Source organism: Tarenaya hassleriana, unplaced genomic scaffold, assembly GCF_000463585.1.
Source record: "Tarenaya hassleriana unplaced genomic scaffold, ASM46358v1 Cleome3, whole genome shotgun sequence".
NCBI lineage: Eukaryota > Viridiplantae > Streptophyta > Magnoliopsida > Brassicales > Cleomaceae > Tarenaya > Tarenaya hassleriana.
Genome location: NW_010966177.1, coordinates 3760873 through 3777003, shown reverse-complemented (window position 1 = coordinate 3777003; position 16131 = coordinate 3760873). Strand labels below are relative to the sequence as shown.

Sequence of the window (16131 nt, the reverse complement as noted above, 5' to 3'; positions counted from 1 at the left end):
GGGGGGGGGGGGGGGTAAATCATTTGCGCCGTGATACATTTACCTTTGACAAAACTATGATTCGTCTTTAGAAGACCTGGTCCGTTACGTTAGGTAAACTCAAAACAGTTACAAAATCTAACATCACTATCTTCTAGTTTTTTTTTTTAAAAAAAAATCATACGTATATATATATATATGTATATATAATTTCATACGTATCCAGGAAATTTTATAACCAATGCAATTGACTTGGACTGCCCTGACACCGACAGAAGGTTGAATTCACACTCATCACTTGCAATAATAAATTATAGCAATGTACACTCCGTGTTCATTCTCAGAAATAAATACCATTAAATAATTACCGAACACACGAATTCTCACAAAATTTCATCGTATGAATTTTATTTTTCAGAAAAAACTTTATGTTTGCTCATTTCAAAATTCGATCGTTACCTTATGTTATTGTTAGATTATATTTTCGGTATTTTATTCGTTAGAACACATAATGACCCCCTAAATTAAAATATAGACGCGTACATATATATATATATATATATGTATTTACTATATAGATAATGGGTGTGTGAAGATTAAAAGGAGAACAAAAAAGAAAAAAGACGGGGGAAAGCCTGAACGATCTTTCCTCTCTTGGGTTTGACCAACTCAACTTTCTCCTCCTTCCTCTCTTCTTCTCGTCTCTCTGTGCATATTTCTATATAATTTGCGTCTCCATTATCCAAATCCATGTTCGAATATCCTGACACGCTTCCAAGGGTTTGATCTCTCCGTTTAACTATGGGTCTGTGTTTCTCTTCCATTAGAATCAGTGGAAGCAGCAGCAATAGCAGAAGAAGCAACGCCGCCAACCAAACCAATTCCAACAATCAGAATCCCACGACAAGCAGGAACCCTAAACCTGCGGTGAAGAACAAGCATCAGCAACCGAAGGAGAACGAGAAAGCGTGCACTAAGCGGAGAAGTGGCGCGATCCCATGCGGCAAGCGTACAGATTTCGGGTACGCCAAGGATTTTCACGATCACTACACGATCGGGAAGTTGTTGGGTCACGGCCAGTTTGGCTACACCTATGTTGCTACTGACAAGGCCAATGGAGATCGAATCGCGGTTAAGAGACTCGACAAGAGTAAGGTATTGTTACTAATTATTCCCTTGAAGTTTCAGCGATTAGGGTTTGCAGATTTGCGCTTTACTGTGGGGATCCCCTTTACCTTTTCACGTCTTTTCCATGCTTCGATTGTCAATCAGAGTGTATGTATGAAGTGATTGATCCTTTTTAGTTACATTTGCTATTTTCTTTTCCTGCTTAGATTCATTCTGTCAACTCCATGGATTCATGGAAAAAAGGGTTATGATTTAGTTTTAATTGGATGCTGATACCTCTTTCTCTCTCTCTCTCTCTCTCTATCTCTCTCTCTCCAGAAAGCACTCATCACAGATTTGTTTTTTTAATCCTTTCTCTGGGACTTTGCCAACTGAATTGATTCTCCATTGTGGGTTTTGGGAATGTCACATGATTCCACTACTAGGGTTATCTGGTCGTTAGTGCTCTTGCCAAGGAAAAAATAGAATAGTTCTTCAAAACATGCTTTTGATTCAATTTCAAATTTCATTAAAAAAACTAAGCTTGTGATTCTAGACTGATCACATTGTTGTGTTGTGTCTGTTGGCAGATGGTTTATCAGATTGCTGTCGAGGATGTAAAACGAGAGGTTCAGATACTGAAAGCGCTGTCAGGCCACGAGAACGTTGTTCAGTTTTACAATGCCTTTGAGGATGAAAACTATGTGTATATAGTCATGGAGTAATTCTCCTCGACTCTTCTCATGCGTATTAGATATTTTACCCATCTTATATCTGATCCACTTCTCTCATGTTATTCACGACCTTTTCCCTTTATGGAGTGTATTAATATCTGATTCTCATTCTCTCTAGGTTGTGCGAGGGGGGAGAATTGCTGGATCGGATATTGGCCAAGTTAGCACCTTTCAGCTCTGTTTTTTCGTATTGTGATCACAAGAGACAACCTTTTGTTCAACAGCTTTGTCTATTATTTCAGGAAAGATAGTCGGTACTCTGAGAAAGATGCAGCGGTTATCGTAAGGCAGATGCTCAAAGTCGCAGCTGAATGCCATTTACACGGTTTAGTACATAGAGATATGAAGCCAGAGGTAACACTCACATTGAGCACTGATGGATATTCTGTTTCGGCTGTTTCTTGGTAATCATCTTCTGTGTTTTTCCCCTTCACTGGTGTGCAGAATTTTTTGTTCAAATCAGCAAAAGGGGACTCTCATCTGAAGGCTACTGATTTTGGTTTGTCAGACTTCATAAAACCAGGTTAGTAACATCTATCAAGTGCCATAACCGACATTTTGTTTACTTCTGTCCTGATGCTTGTTGGATATAAATATCAATACTTTCAGGTAAAAGGTTCCATGACATTGTGGGTAGTGCCTATTATGTTGCTCCCGAAGTACTGAAACGCAGATCGGGGCCTGAATCAGATGTTTGGAGCATTGGTGTAATTACATACATTTTGCTTTGCGGGAGACGCCCCTTTTGGGATAGGACAGAAGATGGTGTATTTAAGGAGGTGTAGTCCAAATATACTTTATCTAGATACTGTTGTGCTTCTCTAAGTTAGCTTGCTTTGCCTTTTATTGACTTGTAGCTGATTTTTCCCCTGTCTCTGCAGGTCTTGAGGAATAAACCTGACTTCCGTCGTAAACCATGGCCTACTATAAGTGAAAGCGCGAAAGATTTCGTGAAGAAGTTGCTCATAAAAGACCCACGAACACGACTAACTGCTGCCCAAGCCCTATGTATGTTTCTTTTTCCTTTGGCTGGGAAGAATAGTGGAACCAATCATTCTCTCATGGAACTACTCACCCATTTCCCATTTTTAACTCGATCTGAGGCTAATGTGCTTGTGTTTTCTGCCTTTTCCAGCTCATCCGTGGGTCAGAGAAGGCGGGAACGCATCTGAGATCCCTATTGACATATCTGTGCTGAACAATTTGCGTCAGTTTGTGAAGTATAGCCGGCTAAAACAATTTGCTTTGCGGGTAATTAGGTTTGAAAGCTTAAAAAATGTTGAATGGATTAAATCAAAGCAGTCAGGATGTTTCGCTAAATGTTGAATATCCTGTTATTTCAGGCTCTTGCTAGTACAATTGATGAGGCAGAGATTGCTGACCTCAGGGATCAGTTTGATGCAATTGATGTGGACAAAAATGGTGTAATCAGCCTTGAAGAGATGAGACAGGCAAAGTTCATGTCTTTTGTTTACCCAAGAATCTGTAATAAAATCTCATATGAGGATAGTTGATCTTTTTTGCAGGCACTTGCTAAAGATCTTCCTTGGAAACTGAAGGATTCTCGAGTCATAGAGATTCTTCAAGCGGTGTGTAGTGATTTAGTTTCCATTCCGCTTCATCTCTCATGTCTCTAAGACTGTTTTCATATTTTGGATCATTTGATGTTTTTTGGCTGCCCCTTGGTTCTTGATGCAGATTGATAGCAACACCGACGGGTTAGTGGATTTCTCAGAGTTTGTTGCAGCCGCACTACACGTTCATCAACTGGAGGAACATGACTCTGAGAAATGGCAGCTAAGATCACGGGCTGCTTTCGAGAAGTTTGACCTTGACAAAGATGGCTACATAACACCAGAGGAACTTAGACTGGTAACCTAACCATCTCTCTCCTTGCTTTTGCTTAATACAACCATTGAAAGAAACGGAAAGTGACCAGCGAAGTTTTGGTTGATACTTGAATTGAAATTTGAGGGGAGAATAAATAAGCTGTATCATACTGTTTTATTGCATGATGTGTGTGGAAAAATAAAAATTTTGGCATGGTAATGCAGCACACTGGATTAAGAGGGTCCATAGACCCACTTCTGGAAGAAGCAGACATCGACAGAGACGGGAAGATAAGCCTGCAAGAGTTCAGGAGACTTCTAAGGACGGCGAGCATTAGTTCGCAGCAAGTTCCGAGCCCATCCACCCATCAAAATCTTCGCAAGTAAATTATTATTTACTGGCTGTATTTTTTTACAAGATACGTATAGCAAGAGATGAGAGAGGGAGAAGGACCCAGATTTCAGCCTTCTGACCTGCAAATCCCCTACCATGAGATTCATGGACTAAGGTTAAGGTTAGTCTCCTCTCCTTGCATTTGGGATTTTCAGGGGAAAGATGTTAAAAAGAAAATGTAAGAATACAATGAAGTGAAGCTGGAGGGTGATTGTTATGTATTGATATATGTCGCGGTATGCAAAAGGGGAACGATCAGTGTGTTGTGTAGTTGTAAGTTTTGTTTTTTTACCGAGTGTGGTGAAAATGAAAGATGAGTTCGTAATACTGAATGAGCTTACACTCGGGGAAGAGAAAGCACCTCTTTTGTTTTTTTTTTTTTGGTTATAAACCTCTTCTTGACGCCATGGTTTCCGGCGGTCAAGCTCACACGGCGGGTGACTAGAACAAAAGTCTCTGGACAGCGTTACACGTGGCGCTCCCTCATTCGAGCACCTAAATATGTCTGGTCTTGTATTTTTTGTATTCTATATCTTTGCTTTACAGCCATGAGAAGAAGCAAAGCCGTTGATGGTTGGGTGGGTGGCCACTCTGACTCTATAGTATCCGCCACCTCTTTTTGTTCCTCCCGTATTTTGTTCTTTTCCCCAACCAACGTACTCATTCAAATTTTACTTTATATATATATATATTATTTGGTTGATTTGCCAGCTACGACGGCATGAGTTGTGGCTCTACGCCAACACATGTCCGTATTGGTGCAGAGACGTACGGACCTACCCTGCCTCCCCTCCAATGTCCTTGATGAAAAACTATGCTCCATGTTATGTCGAAAAACAAACGCACACATTAATGTTTAGAAATGCTTTTGCCCTATAATTAAACTACCATATTCAACAAATTTATATACGTCTAAGCACGTGGACTCCCGTTAAGGTGTATTAAACACCCATCTATCACTTTTGTCTCGTTTCCAAATCTTTGTCTTTTGGTTCACATTATTTTTTTGGGGCACACATAAATTCAACCGTATCTTTTTAAATTTTAGTAATCACATAATTCACTCCATGTATCCCTTGTAATAATATATCCAAATATAAAAATGACTTATTCTTTTAATCATGCCGCGTTTGACCTTTCTCAGTTAACAAAAAAAAAAAAAAGCACCATTCGTCCGCCATGGCTGAGTCCTTTGTTCCCCTAATCAAACATTTATTTATCCATTATTATCTAGACGCTTGGAATTCATAAACCCATTTGAAAGTTCCTTCCTTTTTTTTCTTTTCCCCTTCTTTCCTATCTCATCTCGCCACTCGTCTGATCTCCGCCGATCGTTTCCATGGCGGATATAGTAAAGCAAACTGTCGACAAGCCGATCCAACTGGCTGACCAGGTGGTCAAATCCGCCGACGAGGCTAGCTCCTTCAAGCAGGAGTGCGCCGAGCTCAAGGCCAAGACCGAGAAGCTCGCTGGGCTTCTCCGCCAGGCTGCGCGGGCCAGCTCCAACCTCTACGAGCGGCCGACTCGTCGGATCATCGACGACACCGAGCAGGTACTCGACAAGGCTCTCTCGCTGGCCCACAAATGCCGAGCCAACGGCGTGATGAAGCGCGTCTTCACCATCATCCCCGCCGCGGCGTTCCGGAAGATGCACGCCCAGCTCGAGAACTCGATCGGCGATGTCTCATGGCTCCTCCGCGTCTCCGCCGCGGCAGAGGACAGAGGCGACGCCGGGTACCTGGGTCTTCCCCCGATCGCTGCCAACGAGCCCATCCTGTGCCTGATCTGGGAGCAGATCGCCCATCCTTGTCCTGATCTGGGAGCAGATCGCAATTCTCTACCCCGGCTCGCTGGAGGACCGGTCAGACGCCGCCGCATCGCTCGTGTCGCTGGCGCGTGACAACGACCGCTACGGGAAGCTCATAATCGAGGAAGGAGGCGTGGTCCCTCTGCTGAAGCTGCTCAAGGAGGGGAAGCCGGAGGGGCAAGAAAACGCGGCGCGTGCACTCGGTTTGCTGGGTCGTGACCCGGAGAGCGTGGAGCACATGATCCACGGCGGCGCGTGTTCTGTTCTCGCCAAGGTTCTCAAGGAAGGGCCGATGAAGGTGCAAGCGGTGGTGGCTTGGGCCACGTCGGAGCTGGTGGCGAACCATCCCAAGTGCCAGGACGTGTTCGCTCAGCACCACGTCACTCGTCTTCTAGTCGGCCACTTGGCCTTCGAGACGATTCAAGAGCACAGCAAATACGCCATTACCACCGGTAAACCCACTTCTATCCATCACGCGGTTGTTCTCGCCACGGAAAACCCTAATTCCGCCGCCAACAAGGCCACCGAGGAGGATCAGAGCCCCATTCCCCACCCGACGGCCAAGCATATGTCGAATCAGATGCACAATGTCGTGGTCAACACCATGGCGATGAAGACGGCTAACGGCGTCAAAGTCAATCAGACCAACGGCGTTAAGCCCAGTCACCATCTCAACAACCACCACCACCACCAGAATCAGGGTGGCGCCGGGAAGGTTCGAGAGCTCGAAGACCCGGCGACCAAGTCGGAGATGAAGGCCATGGCGGCCAGAGCGCTGTGGAAGCTGGCGAAGGGCAATTCAGCGATCTGCAAAAGCATCACCGAGTCGAGAGCTCTCTTGTGCTTCGCTGTTCTGTTAGAAAAGGGCAGCGAAGATGTGAGATACAACTCCGCTATGGCGTTGATGGAGATCACGGCCGTGGCCGAGCAAGACGCCGACCTGAGGCACTCGGCGTTCAAGCCCAACTCGCCGGCGTGCAAGTCCGTCGTCGATCAAATGCTTAAAATCATAGAAAATGGCGATCCTGATCTGCTCATCCCGTGCATCAAATCTGTCGGGAACCTCGCGAGAACATTCAGAGCGACAGAAACGCGGATGATTGGGCCTCTGGTGAAGCTTCTGGACGATCGAGAGGCCGAAATCTCTCGGGAAGCGGCCATTGCGCTGACGAATTTTGCCGGGACAGGGAATTACTTGCACAAAGATCATTCGAGGGCAATTATAGAGGCAGGAGGAGGGAAGCATCTGGTTCAGCTGTCGTACTTCGGGGAGAGCGTGGTCCAGATTCCGGCATTGGAGCTTCTGTGTTACATAGCGATGAACGTTCCCGACAGCGAACAGCTGGCAAAGGACGAGGTCTTGACAGTGTTGGAATGGGCGTCGAAGCAGTCATGTGTTTGTCAGCTCGAGAGCTTGGAGAGTCTGTTGCTTGAAGCTAAGAGCAGACTCGAGCTCTATCAGTCGAGAGGATCCAGGGGTTTCCATTGATGTCTGTTTCGAATTCTTTTTTATTTATTTATTATGATTTTGATGGAATCTTGAATCCTCAATCTTTGTGCAGAGGAAGAGCCAAAAAGGCCGGAGCTTTTTTTTTGTTATTGTTCGTCAGATCTCGGAGAAAGTATCAAAAAATATCGTTTGTTGGTTTCCAAGAAACTCTCTGTTGGTTTGCTCGCCAAGAACCTCCACATCAGAAGGAGGGTTCCCTAAGGAAGGCCCATTGGCCCAAAACTCAGACCTTGTTACTCGAACTGGGCTCCTTAACACATGATGAATCCATGGTTTGTAAAGTCGGCCCACGTTTCTCGCTATTGGGTTGTTGGATTTTTTTTTTTTATAAAAAAAACTCCATATTTCAGGTTTTATTGAAAAATAGCAAATTATCCAGAAAAAAAAATGGCCGCGCAAAACTAAAAATAAGATTTGTCAACCGTGCGAATGTAAAATATGAATTGAGCGCACAGATTTTTTATTTTTTATTTTTAATTAAATGTTAGAGAATGTATCTTTTTATTCGCAGTAGTGTGTTTGATGGAAGAGGTTCGTACATTAATTTCCGTCTGCTGGTTGTGGCTGCTCCACGTGGACCGGCAACATTTTGTTCACCCATGCCAAGTAGCCACCTCCCACGTTGCTTGCTTTCTTGTAACCCTATAACATGATATATGCATATATATATATATATATCGGTATATATGCATGCATATATACGTGTCTGTATGTTTTACATAGCGAGAGAGAGAGAGAGAACTTACAGCAGCCATAAGGTCAGTTGTAGCATCCAAGGATCTAACTCCACTCCGACATCCCTATATATATATATATATATATATATCGGAAATGGAAAACGAATATATAATGAAAAAAGATTATGAGAAGTGATATCAATAAATTGAGTGTTACCCAAAGTCAAAAAGCCTTTTTTTTATATATATTATTATTACTTTTTTTTATAATCCAAAAGTTTATCAGTTTTTTTATTATTGTTAATAAGGAAAAAAAATGCTTACTACTAAAATATCATCGGTTTGGTTGAGCAGAGAAGAAACTTGGTTCAAGAAATCCGGGTTCTTCTCTCTACCTGAAATATTATTCAACCATATCCATATATATATATATACACACACACGATCGTTGATTGAAAATAATGGACCATTATCCAACTATATATATATATATATATATTTGAGATGAATCATTGATAATTGGATTGGGGGAGTTTTACCGTGAGGAGTGTCGAACATGTACGGAACGTTGAAGATCTTGTCCTTAGGTGCAAGACAGTGACCACTTCCGAACTCCTCCTCGGTCCTTTACACCACGTATACCACATCAAATATTCCATTCTATTATCCGGACATCGATATATAACATACGAAGAATATATACACACACACACATATATATACATATGCATATATATAGGATATGTGCTCACCTCACATCAAGATAAACATGGCCGGCAGCTTCGAGGAGATTCTTGGCTTCGGTCACATCGACGGTGACAACTTCTGAACCTGATCTGCTCATGCATGCAAAATTAACATTACGTTATCCGATCAATATATATGTGTATGTGGACAAATATATATGCGCCATGAAAGATTTAAGGAAGAGAGATGAGGAAGAACATCAGTTCACCTCATGTCTTTAGAACCCATGAAAAACGAGGGATCTTCTCTCTACCTTTGTTCATAAAAAAAAAAGGTGATGAGAGAGATCGGTTACCCAAATAAAGATTTTATTTTTTTGGTAAATCCAAATAAAGATTTTCTTTTATCCTTTATTAGTTTATTGGGGCGGTAAAGAGATTTTTTTTTTCAAATACGGCAAACAACCAATTAAATCATACGATTCTTTCCCCAACTAGAGGAAGGGGGTGGTTAGGCGATACAAAAATTTATGGTATCGATATATATATAAAAAGATCATGGTGATAAGATTTGCTAAATTTTGATTGGATGCATTTACTTTGTACAATAGAATTATGGATAAATAGATGGATAGATAATTAATTGGGATATGTGAGATTAATTTAGAGAGATGGAACCATATCGACTCCCATGCTATTGGATAAAGCCTTATCATTGTCATTTAGTTGAAGAAACTCGTGACGAGATAAACGTTTTTCTTCTTGTTTCAACGGTTAAATTATTCAAGTTGGGTATTGTCATTTATTTTTACTTGCAAGTTTCTGATTTTGAAAAAAAAAAGAACGTTTATTGATCGAGGATTTGTTCCAAATGGCCAAAATTTATCAGAAAGTCCGATAAAGATTAAAGGGCCTTAATTGAAAATTGTCCAAAGTAAGATGCAAATGTGTCATTTTCTGATTGGTCAAAAAATATCAATGATTTCCATCACATTAGGAGACGAATTTAACGGCAAAGAAGTCCCCTAATGCAAGAAGACCTCGATCCTTCTTTAAACCTCATCGAGAATCTTGGTCTTCAATTTCACTCTGCAACATTACCTCTGATTCCTCACATCTTCGTCTTTCCCTTGGGAAGGTACTCCTCTTACATTTGATCATGGTGCTCGAGATAGGCTGCTCAATTCTCTCTTGAATGCGAATTAGGGTTTTTTTTCCTCTGTTTTATTGTCTTTGCGTTTTGCTTGTTTGGTCATTTGATCTGGAATTTGCTCGTCAGGCGACGATGATATGTGTCGATAACACCGAGTGGATGCGGAATGGAGATTATGCTCCATCGAGATCCAAGCTCAAGCCGACAACGTTAATCTCATATGTGAAGCTAAAACCCAGGTTCATCATTGTTTCTGACTCTAATCCAGCCTGCTCATCGTTGGTATTTTTTGTGTTTAGTCTCAGAGACTGCGTATGAATGAAGTTCTTAGCAACATTCGAGCTGGGTTTTTCTTACAAAACTTGAATCCAGAATTCTTATTAGACGGGCGCTGATTATGGTTCATTCCCATTTTCGCGTTGGAAGTGTAAATAGTTGGCATCTTCAAGATTTTCTAATATCGTTGTATATTTTCAGTGTTTTCGGCGATCGAAGCTTTGCGCCGATGGATGCGAGTTTTCTATTTACAGTCAAATGATCTGAAGAGTACGATTGGAATTCTAACAATGGCGGGGAAAGGGGTTCATGTTTTGGTTACACGCCAACCTGTGATCTTGGAAAGATCTTAGCGTGCATGAAAGGTTCGTTTCTTCGCCTTTACGATTCATACTTCTTACTTTTTAGCTATCTTATTTCCTTGTTGAGGCCTAAGTTATCTGATGTTTTGAGGGAATGTTGCTCTTTTCATATGATTAGGATATGTCGGTGACCCGATAAACTTATTATCTCGATGGAAGTTGGGTGAAAACAGAAAGCAGAATTGTTCATTAAAGAAATTACGAGGATTTCTCCTCGAGTTTTTCTGTTACGCCCTTCTTGACCAAAGTTCTGCAAAGGATCTTTGATTTTCTATTTTTTTTACTCGATATAGGTCTAAAAATTGGAGGTGAGATGAACCTTGCAGCTGCGATCCAGGTGGCCCAGCTGGCTCTTAAGCACCGACGAAACAACAACCAACAGCAAAGGATTACTGTCTTTATTAGGAGGTTAGTTTCTGTGACTTATAGTGAGTCTTTTCCCAAATTTTCTTGGTGTAACAGCCCTGTCAAACACGACAAAAAACAATTAGAGATAATCAGAAGAAAATTGAAGAAGAATAGTGTCGCACTTGATATTGTTACCTTTGGCTAAGATGACTAAGGAACGACGGAAAAACTTCAGGCACTTATTGTTGTTGTTAACAATGAATCAATGATGATACTAGCCACACTGTCCATGTCCGTCTTGGTTGCTATGCTCTCTCTGATACTCCTCAGTAAAATCTTTATACCTTGTTTCCCTATCTTCCTCTATATGCTGGAATGGTTGAATTATCTGTTTTGGTTTACTGGCTTCCTTTCTCCTTTATCAGCACACCAATCTTCACCAGGGATGGTTTCTTTGCTGCAGCAGCTGCTCCCGTTGCAAGTATATCTGGGTTTGAGTTTGGGGTGGATCCAAACCTTGACCATAAACTTGCTCTTGCATTGAGAGTTTCAATAAAAGGGAAGAAGTCTAGGCAAGAAGTAGCTGCAAAAAAGGCTGCCGAGGAGGCTGCTAAGCAAGAAAAAGGCGGAGAACAATCGAACTCACTGGATGCAACTATGGCTGATTTCACTTCGACACTAAGAAAATTGACTTACTGGTTAGTTTCTTCTCATACTTTGGTAGTAGCACTGGAAGAGGTGCCACAAAGATAATGGCTGAAATAATTCCTTTCTTCTAAAGGCTACCCTTTATGGCATAGTTTAAGATTTTGGAGTTGCTAACTTGAAGTATGAATTTTCTACAAGTTTTGACTCCATAAGAGGTGGATCAAACTGGTGAATTTACTCTTCCTTTGTGCATCAACCAATGCTACACCCTATCTCTGGCAGGACAAAGAAAATCCTTTGCTGCAACAAGCCTTTCAAATGTCCATGAACGAGAGTCCTTATGGCGACGGTGTACAAGACACCGATATGTCAAATGCTGCTGTTGATATTACTGACTTAGAATTAGTCGAGTCACATCATTTCTGGCAAAGATCTTGGACTTCCTGTTATGTTTTTCCATGATATGTCTTTCTCGTTTATGCACCGCTAAGCTCAAACTCTGTCGTCATGCAGCTCTGCAGTTGTCAGTGCAAGAAAATTTAGACTCATCTGACCGATCATCCGATATGGGCAAACTATTGGCAGATCAGTCCTTTGTGTCCTTGATCCTTGCATCGGTATACATGAGTCACATCGTTTTTCTTGGCTTCAAGGTTAAGAAGATGAAAAAACAACTTGTTAATATAAATAAGGGTTCTGCGTTTTTGCAGCTTCTTGGGGTTGATCCAAACGACGCTTCCATAAAGGATTTGCTCGCCTCAATGTAAAATCAGCAGTCTGAGGTCGGTAGTGACTAAAAGCTAATAAGCTGAATTGGGCATGGATATAGGCAATTCATGACCGGAAATTTGGCCTAAACATGTTTGTTTGTAGAACCAAGACAAGAAGGACGAGCAAAAGGGACAAAACGAGCGCTTAAGTGAAAAACACTGATGTGAGTTCACTATGATCCCCAGGTACTAATCTCCCGATCATTATTCTATTCCTTGTCTCTTTTTATAAATTTTGGGACAACTGTCTACATACCATCCCTCCCGAGATAGAGAGATTCTGTTTCTATAGGAACTAAGAAAAAAAAATGGAGTGTTAATTGAGACACTGGGGTTTGGACAGGTTTTGGGAGCTCGGTCCACAAGTCGCAATATTATTTTGTTAAGGTTTGGATTTTGATGCCAGAAGTATATAAATGTATGGCAAATTGTGTATTTTGTGAAAAATTTTAAACATCATTCAATGATTCATGTTTGATGCTCAATGCCAATGATTTTTTTGTTTTTCTTTTTGGAGCAAAAAAAATACAAATTGTATTTTAAGGAATTCTATCGGGGCCAAATTTTGTTAGCAATCTTATACTGATATTGATAAACTGCTGTTATGTTTGTATTTGTGAACCGTACAGTTGCGACCGTTGAAAACGCGGGAGAACAACGATTTAGTGGGAGGCCTCCACGTGTCCCCTTGAAACCCATCACTATTTTCTCGATTTTCTCCATTTTCATTTTTGTTTTCTCTCTTGTGTAACCATGAATCCTCCTCACGAAGAAGACCGCCAGAAAAAGACACCGTTGTACCCTGAGATCGATCAATCAATCCCCAATAACCCATTTTATCCAGCAAACCCTAATCCATCTTCTTCCGCTAACAATCTCTTTCCCCAATACGGATGCCCTGTCGACGCCCATTCTCCATCGGCGCCACCAGAGGCGACGGAGGAGATCCTGATCCGTGTCGGCGGTGCCATTCTCAACCTTATCGACAAATCCTACAGCGTAGAGCTCGCCTGCGGAGATCTCACCGTCGTTCGCATTGTCCAGGGTCAGAACATCGTCGCCGTTCTCGCTTGCGTCGCCGATGAGATCCAGTGGCCGCTAACCAAGACGGAGGTCGCGACCAAGGTGGACAGATCGCATTATTTCTTCTCCCTCCGACCACCAAAAGAACCGGGGTCAGATTCTGAAAACGAGGATGAAATTCTGAATTACGGGCTGACGATTGTGTCGAAAGGGCAGGAGAAATTGATGGAGGAACTGGAACGGATTCTGACGGAGTATTGCTGTTACACGGAACAGAGAATGTCTGAGAAGGCGAAGGAGAAGGGAGAGGAAGTACTGAGCAATGCAATGGTGGTGGGGACTTCGCCTGAGGAACTGAAGGGTGAAAAGAAGGAAGCTGTGGAGGGTCAATGCGCTGCCTACTGGACCACTCTGGCTCCAAACGTCGAGGAATATAGCGGAAGGACCGCTCAGTTGATAGCAACGGGGTCTGGTCAGCTGATCAGAGGGATCCTCTGGTGTGGGGATGTGACTATGGAGAGGATCAAGAGAGGGAACGACGTTCTCAAAAACAGGCTGAGTCGTGCTGAGAAGGAGAAGGAGATTAGCCCCGACACCCTCAGGAGAATCCAGAGGTATCTATATATATCTAAATCACTCAAGGTTTGGTTCATATTGAATGGACAGGTTTTTATAGAGTTGCTGATATGTTTTTGAGGATAATAGGGTGAAGAGAGTGACGAAAATGACAGAGAAAGTGGCAAATGGGGTTCTGTCTGGTGTAGTCAAAGTGTCGGGATTTTTCACCAGTTCAGTGGCCAACTCAAAAGCAGGCAAGAAGTTTTTCGGCCTCTTGCCTGGAGAGATCGTTCTCGCCTCCCTCGATGGATTTGGTAAGTGAACTCTTGAGGAATCATGGCTTGAGAATTCAAAGTGTTTTGGGAGTAATTGGGTATTCTTGATCGAAACTCAGACTAATCCTAGAGATCGGGGAAGTTCATGTAGATGCGTCTCTCCAAACTTGAGGGTTCTAACTCGGTGGGACAGAGAATAAAATCTTCTCATTTCACCCATTGAACTAACCAAGTTTGGGTCTTGAGAATTCAAAGTTGTTAGACTCAGTCCGGCTGTCAGTGTTCTTTCTTTGTGGAGAGCGATCTTCTCTTCCATCTTTCATCTGTTTCTCTTTTGAATATATTATATAACCTCCTCCAACGCATAACTGACTTGGTATAACCGGTACTTATTACAGGCATTAACCTTGTCTTCTCTGTTTCTTTTTTAATTTATTACATGTTTTAATTTGTAATAGGCAAGATCTGTGATGCTGTGGAAGTGGCTGGAAAAAACGTCATGTCTACTTCATCAACTGTCACAACCGAGCTTGTTGATCACAGGTAGTATGCTTCACAAACTTATCAGCGATTGTAATGGCAGTGTAAACTGGTACTTTTCTTTTGCATGTATCATATAAATGTGAAGCTTTTCTACTCAGAAATAGGATCATCTGCCTAATATTTTACAAATCAAGCGGACCCTTTAGACAATGAATGACAGGTATGGTTCGAAAGCAGCCGAGGCGACAAACGAAGGGATAGAAGCAGCGGGGCATGCGTTAGGGACTGCGTGGGTTGCTTTCAAAATCCGGAAGGCACTTAATCCTAAATCTGCCCTGAAACCTTCATCTCTGGTCAGGTCGGCCGCTTCTGATATCAAGTCTAAGACAGTTTCCAAGTAGATTCTCTCATCTGCTTCTTACTACTGTAATAATACCCCCTTACATTATTTTTACATCTTTATCATTTAGTTTAGTCTCCTCCATCATCAGTTTCTGCTCACACATTAATGTATTTGTCTCACTAATACCCTTTGTTCTTCTTCCGACCATTTTCTCACATGCAATGAATTCACAAGTTTCAAGATGCAACGAGCAGAATGAATAAAGAATTCATACATTTGACCCCAAAGAAATTTGAGACTCAGGTGAAGTTCAACTTCAAGTTTTTGTTGTTTTTGTCTTTCCTTTCAGTACCAGACGTCCCTTAAATTGATCAGGATGCAAACTTATGTCATAATGCTGAGTTAATTAATAATGTTGGAGACCGATACCCATCACAAACGGGCCTATTGGGCTTACTAAGCCCATTTAGCTTATCTGAGTTGGGAGTTAGCATGGACCCGACCACAGATGATTCCAACCCAACTGGGCATTTGGTTTGGCTTGTTGCCTAAGTTCGAATATTACGAATTCGCCTTTTTTACTGTTAACAAATCGTAAGAGAGAGAAGAAAAAACCTCGAAACCCAGAGAGAGTGGGAGAGAGAGAGAGGAAGACGAAGAAGAAGGGAAGGGAGAAAGGTAAGAGATGGCGAGATATGATCGAGCAATCACCGTGTTTTCCCCCGACGGCCACCTCTTCCAGGTAGAGTACGCCCTCGAAGCCGTTCGTAAGGGTAACGCCGCCGTCGGAGTTCGTGGCTCCGACACCATCGTCCTTGCTGTCGAGAAGAAATCCACCCCCAAGCTCCAGGATTCCAGGTATCTTTTCGATCTGTGCTCAAACTAGTTTTCCTCTGTCAGATTTTGTTTATATGTGTTGATTTTCCGTTTTTTTTTTATTTGGGTCTTAGCTTGACCTAGATCGCACGATTTAGTTCTATTACGTCTTGACTGATCGATTTTGATAACCCCTCCCTAATCAAATTCTGATGTTTAGTTTCTGTTTATGTTTGTAATTAGGGAATCTCTTAAGTGATTTGGAATTAGAACCCTAGTGCAAGCATTTCTTCTACGAGTATGGAAAGGGAACCTTGATTCAATATTTTAGTAAAGATAGAGCATTCCTGCTG

At 42.1% G+C, this 16131-nt stretch overlaps 6 protein-coding genes across 13 annotated transcripts in view; 5 read left to right on the top strand and 1 right to left on the bottom strand.

Moving 5' to 3' along the window:
• Positions 1-601: 601 nt before the first annotated feature.
• LOC104819177 (calcium-dependent protein kinase 28) lies at positions 602-4668 on the top strand. Its single transcript, XM_010549125.2, has 12 exons — positions 602-1134; positions 1677-1807; positions 1939-1980; positions 2063-2174; positions 2265-2343; positions 2430-2599; positions 2702-2828; positions 2956-3071; positions 3164-3271; positions 3347-3409; positions 3519-3692; positions 3875-4668. The coding sequence occupies exons 1-12, from the start codon at positions 781-783 to the stop codon at positions 4034-4036; spliced, it is 1638 nt and encodes a 545-aa protein (XP_010547427.1). The 5' UTR covers positions 602-780; the 3' UTR covers positions 4037-4668.
• A 462-nt stretch (positions 4669-5130) lies between these two features.
• Positions 5131-7503, top strand: LOC104819176. Of its 2 annotated transcripts, XM_010549124.2 has the most exons (3): positions 5131-5838; positions 5870-7340; positions 7413-7503. In XM_010549124.2, exons 1-2 carry the CDS (start codon positions 5383-5385, stop codon positions 7337-7339), a joined length of 1926 nt encoding a protein of 641 aa, XP_010547426.1. In that variant the 5' UTR covers positions 5131-5382; the 3' UTR covers position 7340; positions 7413-7503. The 2 variants fall into 2 exon arrangements, with proteins under 2 accessions (XP_010547426.1, XP_010547425.1); XM_010549123.2 differs by having other exon boundaries at positions 5133-5828; positions 5860-7503.
• A 289-nt stretch (positions 7504-7792) lies between these two features.
• LOC104819175 (thiosulfate sulfurtransferase 18-like) lies at positions 7793-9098 on the bottom strand. The gene is made up of 6 exons (XM_010549121.2): positions 8993-9098; positions 8790-8873; positions 8577-8662; positions 8362-8432; positions 8107-8160; positions 7793-8002 (listed from the first exon to the last, which is right to left on the bottom strand). Exons 1-6 carry the CDS (start codon positions 9010-9012, stop codon positions 7901-7903), a joined length of 417 nt encoding a protein of 138 aa, XP_010547423.1. The 5' UTR covers positions 9013-9098; the 3' UTR covers positions 7793-7900.
• A 644-nt stretch (positions 9099-9742) lies between these two features.
• Positions 9743-15209, top strand: LOC104819174 (senescence/dehydration-associated protein At3g51250). Of its 7 annotated transcripts, XM_010549114.2 has the most exons (13): positions 9743-9861; positions 10003-10115; positions 10354-10517; positions 10808-10922; positions 11288-11560; positions 11793-12127; positions 12221-12292; positions 12384-12466; positions 12624-12667; positions 12910-13917; positions 14009-14175; positions 14595-14679; positions 14840-15209. In XM_010549114.2, exons 10-13 carry the CDS (start codon positions 13034-13036, stop codon positions 15018-15020), a joined length of 1317 nt encoding a protein of 438 aa, XP_010547416.1. In that variant the 5' UTR covers positions 9743-9861; positions 10003-10115; positions 10354-10517; positions 10808-10922; positions 11288-11560; positions 11793-12127; positions 12221-12292; positions 12384-12466; positions 12624-12667; positions 12910-13033; the 3' UTR covers positions 15021-15209. The 7 variants fall into 7 exon arrangements, with proteins under 7 accessions (XP_010547416.1, XP_010547421.1, XP_010547418.1 ...); XM_010549119.2 differs by lacking the exon at positions 12624-12667 and having other exon boundaries at positions 11329-11560; XM_010549116.2 differs by lacking the exon at positions 12624-12667 and having other exon boundaries at positions 11326-11560.
• Positions 11238-12277, top strand: LOC104820145 (26S proteasome non-ATPase regulatory subunit 4 homolog). Its single transcript, XM_010550516.1, has 4 exons — positions 11238-11600; positions 11793-11955; positions 12024-12127; positions 12221-12277. Exons 1-4 carry the CDS (start codon positions 11238-11240, stop codon positions 12275-12277), a joined length of 687 nt encoding a protein of 228 aa, XP_010548818.1.
• A 341-nt stretch (positions 15210-15550) lies between the features above and the next one.
• LOC104819170 (proteasome subunit alpha type-7) overlaps positions 15551-16131 on the top strand; it is a 2128-nt gene continuing 1547 nt past the window's right edge. Inside the window, exon 1 of the mRNA XM_010549109.2 lies at positions 15551-15820. Coding sequence (XP_010547411.1) covers positions 15648-15820 — 173 coding nt within the window. The 5' untranslated portion in view covers positions 15551-15647. The remainder of the gene's footprint in view (positions 15821-16131) is intronic.

Bases quoted from the DNA above. Each gene is read 5' to 3' on its own strand.
- LOC104819176 (XM_010549124.2), top strand. From the start codon at position 5,383: ATGGCGGATATAGTAAAGCAAACTGTCGACAAGCCGATCCAACTGGCT. The intron at 5,839-5,869 runs ATCGCCCATCCT...ATCTGGGAGCAG, and splicing joins TGTGCCTGATCTGGGAGCAG to ATCGCAATTCTCTACCCCGG.
- LOC104819174 (XM_010549119.2), top strand. From the start codon at position 13,034: ATGAATCCTCCTCACGAAGAAGACCGCCAGAAAAAGACACCGTTGTAC. The intron at 13,918-14,008 runs GTATCTATATAT...TGAGGATAATAG, and splicing joins ACCCTCAGGAGAATCCAGAG to GGTGAAGAGAGTGACGAAAA. The intron at 14,176-14,594 runs GTAAGTGAACTC...AATTTGTAATAG, and splicing joins CGCCTCCCTCGATGGATTTG to GCAAGATCTGTGATGCTGTG.
- LOC104819175 (XM_010549121.2), bottom strand. From the start codon at position 9,012: ATGGGTTCTAAAGACATGAG. The intron at 8,433-8,576 runs GTAAAACTCCCC...ATAATATTTCAG, and splicing joins CATGTTCGACACTCCTCACG to GTAGAGAGAAGAACCCGGAT. The intron at 8,003-8,106 runs GTAAGTTCTCTC...ATCATGTTATAG, and splicing joins CAACTGACCTTATGGCTGCT to GGTTACAAGAAAGCAAGCAA.
- LOC104819177 (XM_010549125.2), top strand. From the start codon at position 781: ATGGGTCTGTGTTTCTCTTCCATTAGAATCAGTGGAAGCAGCAGCAAT. The intron at 1,981-2,062 runs GTTAGCACCTTT...CTATTATTTCAG, and splicing joins CTGGATCGGATATTGGCCAA to GAAAGATAGTCGGTACTCTG. The intron at 2,829-2,955 runs GTATGTTTCTTT...TGCCTTTTCCAG, and splicing joins AACTGCTGCCCAAGCCCTAT to CTCATCCGTGGGTCAGAGAA.
- LOC104820145 (XM_010550516.1), top strand. From the start codon at position 11,238: ATGGTTGAATTATCTGTTTTGGTTTACTGGCTTCCTTTCTCCTTTATC. The intron at 11,956-12,023 runs GTTATGTTTTTC...GTCGTCATGCAG, and splicing joins GCAAAGATCTTGGACTTCCT to CTCTGCAGTTGTCAGTGCAA. The intron at 12,128-12,220 runs GTATACATGAGT...GCGTTTTTGCAG, and splicing joins TGTCCTTGATCCTTGCATCG to CTTCTTGGGGTTGATCCAAA.